General features: G+C 39.1%; 1 protein-coding gene and 1 pseudogene across 1 annotated transcript; one reads left to right on the forward strand and one right to left on the reverse strand.

The window, feature by feature from the left end:
• Positions 1 to 2,559: 2,559 nt before the first annotated feature.
• On the reverse strand, positions 2,560 to 3,136 carry LOC116898353 (keratin-associated protein 13-1-like). Its single transcript, XM_032899671.1, is given in 3 exon segments — positions 2,560 to 2,604; positions 2,606 to 2,631; positions 2,634 to 3,136. Coding segments are annotated over 3 exon segments (525 nt in total). The 5' UTR covers positions 3,088 to 3,136.
• A 5,086-nt stretch (positions 3,137 to 8,222) lies between these two features.
• On the forward strand, positions 8,223 to 9,267 carry LOC116898354 (annotated as a pseudogene).
• The last annotated feature ends 4,730 nt before the right edge of the window (positions 9,268 to 13,997 follow it).

A 13,997-nucleotide genomic window follows, 5' to 3' on the forward strand; every position in this document is an offset into this window, starting at 1 on the left:
TTGTGAATCCTGTGATCAAATGCACTTTTGTCAAGATAGCCATGCTAGACCAGGTGCTGCTGTTTCAATCAAGCTGAAATATTCTAGCAAAACGGAAAGCAGAAATGTAAAAATATGTAAAAACATACATGTCCAAATAATATTGTTAGTTTGGTTTCCCCAAGACATTTAATTATTGATTTCACCCCTGTCTATGGTATCATTACACTTAGTCGTTTTATTTAACTTACGTTATTATACTTGTTTTTATAAAGGGAAAACATTTTTCAAGAAGCCTTTGTTGATGAACTTGCACGTTTTTGGTGACACCTCTCAGTCTTTTTTCTTTCTGAAACTTGTGACATTACTGAACTCAGGGCCCTAACATGACCTTTCATTCGGGCTATTCACTCTCCTGCAGCCTTCAACTGAACAACTAAATAACTGACCAGTTAAAACTAGGATATTACTTGCAGTATTGAAGATAGGTCACAGAAGTTTGACAAATTAACTGTACTTGCTGATTTTGGTTCAGTATTGTTGGAAAAAGAACAAAAGCTAATATTGATCCACTGATGTTTAAACTGAATTATAAAATATTAATTTTGTAATTATAAAGTAATTTAAATGAATGACACTTTTCAGAATAGTGAAAGTTTTGAATCAATTAATTTCCTATTGATTTACCATATTAACATGGTTAAAAAGTATCTGTGAAGCAAAATTGTTTGGCTGCCTTTAAAAGCTTTATCCCTAAAACCCAATTTTTTAGAGTTATTTTGCAAATAGATTTTGATCATATTCTTTCCTCTCCCAAATCCTCCAAGATCATACTCACTTTCATCCTCACCCAACTTCATATTCATTCTCGTATCTCTCTCAAAAAAATCAAAACATAATAAATAGAAATTAGAACAAACAACGCCAATAAAGCCAATGAGATAGATGTAATAAATTAAAGTTATGAGAAGTGATTTCCAGAAGAGCAGAAGCACCAAAGACTTTTGGCACTAGGAACTGTGTGTGTGTGTGTGTGTGTGTGTGTGTGTGTGTGTGTGTGTGTGTGTGTGTGTGTGTGTTATTTGAGCAGGTCAAGAAGAACAAGGAACTTATGTTTGTTTTGTATTAAAATTTTACCAAAGATTTGATCTAAGACCTGGCAAACTTCAAACCCATATTGTATTTTTTCCTCCTGTCTGAAAGGGGAAAAAGAATCTTCTTTTCTAATCCTTTAATAGTTAAGTGAGAATTCATTGTCTGGTACTATCTTGATCTATGCAGCATGTAATAACAGGTTATCATATACAGAGCCACACCATGTTCTGGGGGATTTACACAGCTTCTATGATAAATATCTCACCTGCAATATTCTCAATAAATCTTTGTGACTACCTGTTTTATCTCAAATTTTACGGAACGTTTGTTGTCATTTTCTCCCTTTAATGCTTATGAGAATGAAGTTAATTATGAACTTTAATCAAAGATAGGTGAGGGAAAATGACTTTCCCTGTTCAGACACAGGAATACACCTTCAAGAGTCTTGGAACTCTCTGGAACATGGGATTCTAGTAGTTCATTATAAAAACTCAAAAATGCATCTTTTTGATTTGCTTATCTTTTTCCTCCCTTTAGTGCACCTAGTACTTGTAATCTTAAGCCTACTTTCGATATTTCAAATGTCACATAAATTGCATCAAAACGTTTAAGTTCAACTCTCATTTTGGGTTGCAGAGGAAAACTAGTGAGTAAAACCTCTAGTAGAAACCGCCTTCCCCTGTTGAGTGAAGTGGAGTCGGGTTACTGTGGAGGTAGTTTCAGCACCTCTGAAACATGATCCTAGCCTTTCTCCTTATAGATGTGAATAGGGTGCGAAAATCATTACCAACCTCAAAGAGGCAGGAAGACCCTAGCTTTTAAGCTAACAAATAAATGTCTGTCCTGAGAGGGGTGTTCAAGGTCCTCTCCTGGCTGAAAACGCACATTCAAATAATACTAGATTTAAGCTTTGCCTATCGCATTTCACCCTGTCAGTTACATCTTCTTCTGGGTGCTTGCATTTCTGGTTCCTGGCATCCTAATTGCTTTGTTTTCTGCCCTCATCAGAAATTCATAAATTTTATCCTTCAGGCAATTCTCACCTAGCTGAGAGCCCCGTTGTCTCCTAACAGATGCTGATCTCTAGAACAGACAACCAAGAAAGAAAATCAAACTAATGCAAAACTGTGTCCTTTCAGATCCGGGTTGGATAATCATCCCGAACCTATGTAAGTCTCCAAACCAGAGTATGCCCAAAAATCATTGAAAGAGAATAGTAAATGTGGAACAAGAAGGAGATATCAGATTGCACACGTTTATTAGATAGAATTTTCATTTTTCAAATGACCTTGGATAGAAAGCAAATAGACTGTGTATACATCAACAGTGCAGAGAGTAAAGCATAATTTCTGGATAAACCATTAATCTCATAATCTGCCGGGTTTTGGAGAAGAAAAAAGCCATTGATGGAAAAGACAGTGGACTATCTGTAGAGAGATTAATAAAAAAACCCATAGCTTGAGAGCATAGACTGACATGGGAGCGTTAAAAGCAACAGCTGATTCCATAGAGGCCTGACCCACAGATTGGTGCGGTAACAAGGTTGGCAGGAACGAAAGTAAAGTAGATTGATAGCAATCTGGACCCATAACTCAGGGAAGGGAAGCCATAGACTCCACAATTCAGGGATCTGAAGCCACTGCTTCCACAGCTCGCTGGGTAGCAGATTCCAGATCTGTAGCCCAGGGAACTGCAGCTTCTGGACCCAAAGCTCAGCGAGCCAGCATATGTCCCCTGGCAGGGACTGCAGGGTGTGTAGCTCCTGGGGTAGTAGCAGGGCTTCTGGCAGGGGCTGGACACCACACAGGACCTCTGGCAGCTGATGGGCTCGACGCAGGTCTCCTGGCAGCCACTGTTCAGAGAGGATCCAAGCTGACAGGTGCTGGGAGAGCAGCTGGTAGTGGTGTAGACCAGGTTGCTGGGGTAGGAAGAGGCAAGGCAGGATCCTGAGGAGGGAAGGCAGCTCCTGAGGGAGCGGGAGGAGAAGTTTCCAGAGCGGCAGCTGTAGGCCATGTTGAGAGGAGATGAGAGCTCAGCTGGATCTAAGAGGGAGATTGTGAGTTTGAATGTCACCCAGTGAAGAACTGGGTTTATATAGTCGCAGAAGCAGGTGTACCCAACAGTCTCATACTTGATGCATTTGTGTGCTTCCTGGTTTACAAATGTGTAACTCGGTAATCTCTGTAATTGTAGTTGCATTTGAATAGTTTTCTACACAGTATATTTATTGGTGGTGTCATTTTGTTATAGTTAAGACAATGACCTGCTGCTATGTCAGAGATGTCGTGACTGTTTTGCACTGGCACTTATTCCATTGTTGTCTAACAAAATCCCTAATTTTCTTCTTAACTTAGTTGTATGTGTTTTTTGCCAGGGGATCTTATATAAAAATATTTTTTATTTCTATGGTATTGCATGATAGTAATGTGCCTCTTCTTTTGTTAATGATCTGACAGAATTATTTTGAGTATCCTGTGGAACCTATTAAAGATTAACAATTGAAAATTATTCGTTTTCCAAAATTATGCCAAATGGATTACCCGTGTTCCCTGTGAGTTTCCAGGTAAATAGCAGCATGTTATCAAAGAAGCTAAGAAAAGCTGAGTCACGGGTGGACCGAGGAAGATAGAGTAAGATAAAGGAGTGTCATTATCTCACAGAGCAGAAATGTAAGAGTCAAAAGTCTAAACCCTTGTGGTAAGATATCAAGAAAAAACGCCATGAGAGGAGAAGAAAGAATAAATTTTACACTCGGTGTTTGTGATTTGAGGCCTGAGGTCATACTGGCTCCTTATCCATGTGACTGAGTGACAGGTTTGATTCTCACCTCTTTAAGCCACAGGGGGGATTTACTCACTATGGTTCTTCCTACTGTGTCCTGAAATTAGGCCAGATTTCTAATGACCCTGTTTGTCATGGTCTGTTCTCAAGTCCGGTGAAGGTCTAAGAATTTCTAGTGGCTCTTGATGGCCAACCTTGACATAGGTTCTCTAAGTCCCTTGATCAATGACCCTGATCTTGCATCAGTCAAGGGGAGGTTTTTCTCTCCCTTTGAGTCCTCATTTTTGAGAGAATATGGTGAAGAAAAACAATACAAGAAGTCTAAATACAGAACATTCTGTTTATAATGTTTTCTAAAGAACCTACTATTAGCAGTTAGTACAAAATCCAGGAGGGTACTGTCTCTTTGCCAAATGGGGCTGGCAAAACAAGTTTCTGTGCTGATTTATTAAAAATATACAGAACTGGATGTTTTGTCTCTCTATGGAAATCATGTCTACTGAGCTTGTCTCTAACCTCTTTATACTGACTAGAAATATTACAGTTCCTTCCTTTTAACTGTTTCATTGCTGGTGCCTTTAACCAATACTCAAACACACTCAATAGAATTCTCAAATATTATCGATACCTCATTCATCCTTGTATTTCTTAGATCCACTTATAACAAAGAGATACATTCTCAGTTCCATGGCCCTCATACTTGTTTCTTTCTTTTCAATCATTTGCCATGACCTTTAGTTTGGAAATATCCTTGTTTATCATAATTCAGTTCACTGTGGGAGTAGCCATCATTAGGATCCTGATGAAATACAAACCATTTAAATTAGTTACTTTTTATTTTCAAGTTTTAGTTAGACTCAATTCCATTATTTTTATTTCCCCACCAAATTTCCCAGTTGCATCTTTTGTTCCCTGCTATAATTATTTCTTAAGCATCAAATGTTCCTGTTTCGTAGAGTTAAATTCTTCGCATAGTTAGATTTCTGTGTCATGCTGAATGATGGGTGTGGGTTGGGGAGAATGCACTGCTAGCAAGTTTCATCATTTTAATGTTAGGATATATTTAAACAAACATGGCTGCTTTTTCACTATGTGACATAATCCTATAGAGTCCCCATTGTTTATGCAATGTGCTGCTGACTGAGCAATCTTATGTGACATGTGATTGCTTTTTAATGTCTCGTTCTGCCTTACATGTACCCTGACTAACATTCTAACTTCTGCCACTCTCGTGTCCTGGGCTTTGTACATTCCTTCCATGCTCTGGGGAATAAAAGACATTTCACCTGGTCAAAGGCTTCTCAGTTCTGCCCAGGTTGCTAGAATAAGGACCCTCATACCATAGATCCTTTCAACCCAACCGAGAACTGATCGATTTAAACTTGGTTTCTGTGCTCCGCTTGCATCCTAATAAGAATGTGGGAATTACACTTGTGCCCTTCCAGGTAGCAAATGAATATCCTAGTAAGATCACCAGTGGAAGGGGAAACCCTGGGTCCCTACTAAGACTGAACCCCAGTGAACGTGATTGTTGTTGGGGAGAGGGCGGCAATGGGGGGGAGGATGGGGAGGGAACACCCACAAAAAAAGGGAGGAGGGATTAAGGGGGATGTTGGCGGAAACCGGAAAGGAATAACTTTTCGAAATGTAAATAAGAAATACTCAAATTAATTAAAAAAAAAAGAGAAGAACCTAACTCATTTATCAGAATTGGCTGTCTACAGTCTCCAGGACTTTCAGAAAGTCCAGAACCAAACTCATCCCATAGTCTGGAATCTGAAAGTTTTTGTTTTTTTCGTTTTAACGAGATTAAATCAGATAACTCAGCCCAGATTGAGTTTGCCTCATTTCAAGTGGAAGGCCCGACTTGGATATTCGTTTTCTTTTGTTTTCCTGGAAGAATTAATCAATATTTAAACAGTCTTCGACTGATATCTTTATCAAATTCTTGGGTATCTATATTCAGATGGCATAGGAATGATTCTAATGGCGTGCCGTCTCAGAGTTCATTACATTAACGTGGTGATGCTGCTAAGATTGTACGTTCAGATGCTATGGCTATTATCTGACTTCTCTAACTCTGAATGCCTTTCCTATGTCACACATTTCTACTTTCCACAGAGACACAGGAGTTCTAACTTCCTATGTTCCCATATTCTGTTGTCTTGTCATTCCGTTCATCCTTCTAAACCATTTAATTTCTTCCCGTTTTCCTGGTAGCTGTAAATTTCCAGAGCATCTGGCTCACACCCACCGCATCTGTTAGCATCTTGCTAATGCCCCCGTCTCCGGTTAATACTGAGTACAAAAATGTCAATAAAATTCTTCTTCCAAACATTTTCATTCATGCTGTGTGTCGCTATAAAAGCATTTATTGGTTTGAGCCTGAGTGCTGACAGTTGCCCCCCTCCCTCTATTTCTTAGCATATTTCTCTGTTTGAGAATTGCCTCTTATTTTTTTTCTTTTTTATAGTGCACACTTTTTTTTTAAGTTTTTCAGAATTCATTTTACAGGCCTTTTAGACCGTAAGAATTCTTACATAGTTGAGTAAACAGAAATGTGAATAAGGCCAGGTTTGTTTTGCAGTGGTAGAGTTTGCTTAATCCCTGTTTATTCTTTTGCTTGCTTCTTTGTTGAAACATTACATTTCTTTTTTATGTTTTGTTTTTTGTTGTTTTTTATTGGATATTTTTATTTATATTTCAAATGCTATTCTCTTTCCCAGTTTCCCATCCATAAGCCCCCTATCCCTTCCCCTCCCCCCTTCTTCTATAATGGTATTCCCCCCAACTTCCTCCCTTCCCACCCCTGACATTCCCCCACACTGGGGGGTCCAGCCTAGGGCAGGACCAAGGGCTTCTCCTCTCACTGGTGTACCCCAACGCTCTTCACTGCTACATATGCAGCAGGAGCCATGGGTCTGTTCATGTGTAGTCTTTGGGTGGTGGTTTAGTCCCCGGGAGCTCTGGTTGGTTGGCATTGAACCATATGGGGTTGCAAGCCCCTTAAGCTCCTTCAATCCTATCTCTGATTCCTCCACTAGGGACCCTGTTCTCAGTTCAATGGTTGGCTGCAAGTATTCACCTCTGTATTTGTCAGGCTCTGGCTAAGCCTCTTAAGAGACAGCTATATCAAGTTCCTGTCAGCATGCACTGCTTGGCTTCATCCATATTGCCTAGTTTGGTGGCTGTATACATATGGGCTGGATCTGCAGGTGGGGCAGGCTCTGAATGGCCATTCCTTCAGTCTCTGCATAAGCAGTATGTATTAAACTCCATATTTTTAAAATAATTTTACTTTTATCTATCTGTGTAAGTATTTTGCCTAAATATATATATATATGCTCTGTGTATTTTCACATCATCCCTCTTTGAGTTTCATAGTCTCTATTATAGTATTTTCCCTACAACTATATAATTAAGCTTTATTGGTATTGAAAATGGCTTAAATTTTATTATAAAAATGAGAAAAAATTTTAGTAGACTGTAGCAGTAAATTCCAGTTCTACCTGAATATAATTTATATAATTGATTATATAAATTGAATATAATATATCAATTGAATATAATTGATAAGTATACCAAACACATTTTCAGGCTTAAAACTGATACTTTGCTATGAAAAAAATAACAAATCAAATGAAAGAAAGGAAAGAAGAAAAATAAAAGACAAAGTAAATGTAAAGGCAAAAAGAGGTAGAAGGTATGGAGGAAAGAATGGATGGAAGGAGAGAAAAGGAGAGGAAAAGAGTAGGAGGAAGAAGAGGAGAACAGAAAGAGAACAGGAAGAAAATGGGGGGAAGAGGAGCTTACACCACATACTCCCTAACAGAAAAGAATGCTAGGAAAGGATTAGGAAATCATACTTTTAGAAGGAGGTGGTAGGGGTACCAGGACATATCACTAACAGGAAGTCACTAGATACCCAAAACATGAGAAGGAGAAGTATGCTGTAATGGTTAGAAAACATCAAATATTATAAAATGCAGATGATGGAAAAAGATAAGAAGAAATTTTAAGCATTGTTAAATTTTAGAAAATTGATTATACAGGCATTGGAATAAGACAAGAAGAGTGGAAAAGGCTGACACCTTCAGTCTGAAATATTTAGGAAGATCAGGCAGATAATCACCACTCCAATACAGCTACAAGACATTGCAAGTTCTTGTTTTAAAATTTATAAACCCAACAACAAGGAAACAGTCATTATCCCTTCACTTATATTATAATACTTACTTTCTCCTTTCATTCAAGTGAAACTGTTTCTGTTGAGATCCTTTTCAATGACTGGGTTCAGTCTCTTGATTCTTCTCTTATTCCCTTAGCTTCATCTATTTTGAGTTGGTCTTATTAGACTTGGATACACAATGTGTAAGTGGTAGCCTATGTATAATTGTGTTCTCTTATCACCGCATGAAATTGCAATAAGGGATTTGGCAGAATGGCAATGGAGGTTGACAAGATGGATCATTCCTATGAATATTTCCCATCCAGCAACCAGATAATTAACACTATTCTTCTCAAAGTTTTAGAGAGCTCTTCACCAGGCAGAGGAAGTGTTCAATCGCCCATGCAAGCAGTATAGAGAGGGTGAAAGGGCTTCCACAACCAGGAGGGGCAGGCGTTACAAATAGGCTATAGCATTTCAGATAGATAGCTCTTTGGCCTTTTGTTACAACTTTTCATAAATATACTGTGTGAAAAAACTATTTTAAATGCAAATCTCATAATTACAGAGATTACCGGAAGTTACATTTGTAAACCAGGAAGCACACAAATGCATCAAGTATGAGACTGTTGGGTACACCTGCTTCTGGACTATATAAAACCCAGTTCTTCACTGGGTGACATTCAAACCACAATCCTCCCTCATGATCCAGCTGAGGCTCTCATCTCCTCTCAACATGGCCTGCTGGCTGCCGGCCTGGAAATTCTCCCGCCCCTCACAGAGCTGCCTTCCCCCCCAGGATCCTGCCTTGCCTCTTCCTACCCCAGCGACCTGGTCTACACCACTACCAGCTGCTCTCCCAGCACCTGTCAGCTTGGATCCTCTCTGAACAGTGGCTGCCAGGAGACCTGCGTCGAGCCCATCAGCTGCCAGAGGTCCTGTGTGGTGTCCAGCCCCTGCCAGAAGCCCTGCTACTACCCCAGGAGCTCCACACCCTGCAGTCCCTGCCAGGGGACATATGCTGGCTCGCTGAGCTTTGGTTCCAGAAGCTGCAGTTCCCTGGGTTATGGATCTAGAATCTGCTACCCAGTTGGCTGTGGATCTAGTGGGTTCGGATCCCTGAACTGTGGAGTCTATAGCTTTCCTACCAGATATTACAGATCTGCTGTCTGTACTCCACTTTCATTCCCTTGTAGGGATTTCTATCCTCGTTACCATTATTCTATACATCTGGCTTCTGTTGACTAATCTGTTGAGTCTCCCTTTGCCCCAAGATGCAGATTCTGCGTAAAATTGTCTTCCATTTTATCCTTCAGAACGCGAACTTTTTCTTTCATTATCTTTTTCCTTTCCAACACTTAATTTTGAAATTCTGTCAAACTGCAAGACTAATGAAAAATTCATTCACATTGTTCTATAAAACTGATAAATTTCACTTCTCCCAAAGTTACAGAAAATCAATTTGATTTATCTTAATAAACTTGTTTCTGTTGCAAACCATATGTTTAATGTTTTCATTTACAAACAATGGATTGTGGCTTGAATAAAAAAAAAAGGAACAACAGGGCTCTCTTTCATTTGTAAGGTCCCAAGCTGAAGGTATGATTTCGAAGTTTTGTGGAACCTTTACAGGATGGGATTGAACAGGAAGAAGGGGCGGAGAGGGAGAGAGCCTTTGCGGTTTACAGCTCATCCAGCCTGTTCTGTTTATTTGCCTGGACCATCGAGATGTGAGCATCAGCGTCACAAGCCTACTGCTGTGACAAAGCCGCCTCTGCCTCAATGCCTTCCCAACTGTGGTGAGATAGATCCTCAAATCCTGAGCCTTAATCTCTCGTGAGCGTAAATCTCTCCTCTGTTGTGTCGTTTTTTGTTTGTTTGTTTGTTTGTCAGCTATTTGGTTTATGAATACGAAAAATATGGAATGCCTTAATTAGCATTGCTCATGATAACTATGAGGCTTGACCTACAGAGGGCTGAGAGTGTCGCATTGATTTCACCAGGTTTCAAGGCATTCTTTTCTTCTTGGTGCAGCTATTCCTGAGTACTTGAGTTTGTGCATGAAGTCTCTTAGCTAAAGACACAGAGAACTGATTACTCTTTTGTTAAAATTGTGACACCACCATGCATTTCAAAGGGTAGAATGTGTCAGAAACTTGAAGAATGTAAGAAGAATATGGCTTACATTCCCATGAAGGATATTAAAACATGAAGGATTTTAACAGAGAAGAGTAATCTCTGTCTCTCTGTCTCTGTCTCTGTCTCTGTCTCTGTCTCTGTCTCTGTCTCTGTCTCTGTCTCTCTCTCTCTCTCTCTCTCTCTCTCTCTCTCTCTCTGTGTGTGTGTGTGTGTTAATTCTCAGTTGCTGAAGTTACTGTGCAGAAATGTTACTTTTTAAAAAATTCTTCAGTCCCCATAGCTCAATTAATATTTTGAGGGTGTTAAAATCATTTTCATTTGTGTAAGTAGGAAGACAGCAAACATAAGAATAGCTACATTCAGCAGGTATAAAGTTGCATCTGTATTGTTTGCCAATATGTGAATTAAATCCGAGGGATTACGTGAAATCCTTTATTGTTATCAAAACTGACTCAATGACCTCTTGAACTGAGCATGAATAATCTGGTTACATCATCTTTCTTAGAAGAAATAGTTTTAAAATCACACACACACACACACACACACACACACACACACACACACCCAAGACCTATAGGAAACAACAATAACTTGATAATATAAGGAGTCAGTGTTCATATCAAATTAATAATAGCATGTTTTATGTGAACCATTCTCTGAAATTAGGAGTGGAGTGCAGTGTATTGGACTCCTGTCAAAATGCTGATCATACACTCACACCTGTTCATGTCATCATGCTTACTTCCTCCTCCTCCAGGGCAGTAACTAAGTGTCACCTATGAAAGCAGTGGCAGGCAGAGTTCATTGTGTTGTATGCACTTTTTATGAGGAGGTAGAAACTGAAACAGAAGAATTGGGTGGGTTTTCAAAGGTTACAACTTGGTTACTGTATCCTATGCCTGCAATCACACTCTGTTACTCTGTATTCCCAACTTCCTGGGCAGATGTTTTTCCTTCACAGCTGACACTTTCCTTCCTCTGGGATCTCTGCCTTTCCTTCCTTCATCACTGATTTTGGCAAATAATTATGATGCTTATAGAGTTTTCGGGGGGGAAGTAACAATGAAGTGAGATTTGGGGTGGAAATTACCTAGCAATATCATAAATGTTGCTATGGAAAATAGTGAATTCAGTCTTTTGTATAGCATTTTTAGGTTTTCATGATCTCTGTCATCCTTATGTTTGTAACCAACACCCAAGATAAATTATCAAGTTTCCTAAATCAGAGAGCACAGGCAGTAGCTAAGTTTGGAAAGACTCTTTAGGTTCCTGACCAGCCAGAGGTTAGTGTGTTACTGTCCCAAGATTTCAGACTCATGAATGCCTTTCTGCAAAAGGATAGTACATGGGGTCCATATGTACAGTCTTTGAATTATAATTACTCTATTAGGAAGATATAAAGAGGATATATTCAGTAAAAATTCCACTTTGAATTTTAAAAATGCTATCAGAATATATTCATTGTACAAAATGAGGGTTTTTATTATGAGATAATCAAACATGCATATTGAATTTAAAATCTTGCTCTCCTCATGGGCCGATGACATATGGTACAATGCTCCCTTTGTGTTGTAGCACTGAACTTCAGCACCAAACTAGCTGGGTTATTTCAGAGGTCCACAATGTAGGTAGGGTGGGAATGCTGCATGTAGTCTCGTCCTGTGGGATTTTTGTTTGTTTGTTTGTGTTAAGTTTACATTGAGTGCATAAGACAATTACATCAGGCAGGACACAATACACTGTTCTAGTGTTTAATAACCACCACCACCACAAATTACACCAAAGTAAGTGTCACCAGCAATGTAATTAGCCTTCAATTCTGTAGAGCTAAACTTCCCAGCATACAGTTCTTAGTCTTTCTCTATTCCAGCAATTAAACACATGACAGCAAATTGTGGTCCGCTGACTTGTAAGTAAATTTTACCTTCTGTAATTAACAGGAGGCCAACCAGCAGTTTTCAGGATTACAGCTATCACCTCGACTCTTCCAGCAACTCTCCAAGCACACGGAGACACACATACTAAGCCAAGATTTTTGAACACAGAGGCTCAAACATGAGGCATTTGCAGCTCACAATTATAATCCCAAGGCTAATAAATCCATCTGTTAACCAACTGGTTTTTTCTGTGCAGGTTCCAAGAACCATGGGACTAGTTTCAGGAATTTTCTCAGGAGTCATTTCCAGGCATTGCTTCAACTGCTTTGGCTGGTCAAGGCTTAGCTCACCAGTGATTGCCAAGGCTGCTGAGTCTTCCCCCACCCTCACCCTAAGTTGCTCCATACTTGTTCTTAGGTTTTCCTTCAAGCTATTGTTGTTGTTGTTGTTGTTATTACTATACAAGTTAGCATCACTACTCTAATAATTTCACTTCTGAAAACTTTCAATGTCACCATCTTGTACTTGAAGTTGTAGTCAGTGCACAAATGACATAAAAATGTTTTATAAACATTATCTTCAGGCTGTACATAAAAGGTATTTAGGAGGAACATAATTGAATTTCAAGTTTAAGCTGGTGATTTTCTGAGGTTTTCTTATTTTGTACATGTGAGTACTCCCAAATCTGAGATGTTTTGAAGCCTTAAATCATCTAATTTCAGGAATGTTCAGGAAGGAACAATCAAGATATGCCAACAATTTCTTATCATCATGGATTATGTAGACAAACAAGCAGCAAAACATATTTTGTTATATTAGTTCATGCCTGTAGGAAAAGAATAATAGTATTGGGAAAATGTATAATCCATATCATCATCAGATACGCAACTAGAAAAGTCATATATTAAACAAATAGCTATGTATGACAAATATCCATGGGTATAAAGTTACTGATGTTAAAAGAGAGACATAAAAATTTCTAGTCTTAAAAGTTCATGTTCAGAAAAAAAATCCCACAGAAGTGACATTTAGAATTGACTTAAAATAAGTAGAGGGTATGTAGTTGGGCCAGGAGAAGAGCTTCTAAGAGCAACATCTTGAGATGTCCTGTTGCAAAGCTAAAGCCACTTCATGAGTTATTGAGAGTAAAAAAAAATCATGATGAACTTTAGTTTTAGAGTATTATGGTGGCATGCTCTGTAAAAGTCTGCAGGGATACGATTGATCATTGTCTCCTTACTCATTAAAGCAGTAAGAAACTACTTAATGATTTAGGACAGTATATGAGACTGCCTTATCACATAGCTTTCCAAATAACAGAACATTCAATTCTTATGTTTTCATAAACAAGTGAACTGGTTTTAAAGAGTAAGGTTGACAACGTTGAAAATTGTAAGCATTTGTCTAACAAGACATAGAACCTCACCTCAGTCCTTCCGTCCTTCGTTGTGCAATCACAGAGATATCTGCATACAGGTAACTAGTGTACACTGTCTCTTGGTGTGCATGGGAGGCATCTAGAAGGAATGTCCATGTGGTGTGTTCCTGGGCATAGATAGGTGCATCTGAAGGACAGAGCTCAATACTAGATGCCTTCCCTGTATCTCTCTCCACCTTATTTTTAAAACAAACTTATCTGCTGTACTTGAAGATCTCTATTTCATCTAGATAGACTGGCCAGGGAGCCAGAGGGATCCTCCTGTCTCTTCCCAGAACTTGGGTTACAGACGCCTACAACCATACTCAATTCTGTCTCTGTGTCTCTGTATCTCTCTGTCTCTCTGTCTCTCTCCGTGTGTGTGTGTGTGTGTGTGTGTGTGTGTGTGTGTGTGTGTGTGTGTGTGTGTGTGTGTTGGGCACTTAGTCCTCACAGTGAGACAGACAACAAGACACTTAGCCATGTAACCATCTATCTAGTTACAAATATAATAATTTTAATTACCACATAGTATTCTGAT

The sequence above is a fragment of the Rattus rattus genome, chromosome 4, assembly GCF_011064425.1.
Source record: "Rattus rattus isolate New Zealand chromosome 4, Rrattus_CSIRO_v1, whole genome shotgun sequence".
NCBI lineage: Eukaryota > Metazoa > Chordata > Mammalia > Rodentia > Muridae > Rattus > Rattus rattus.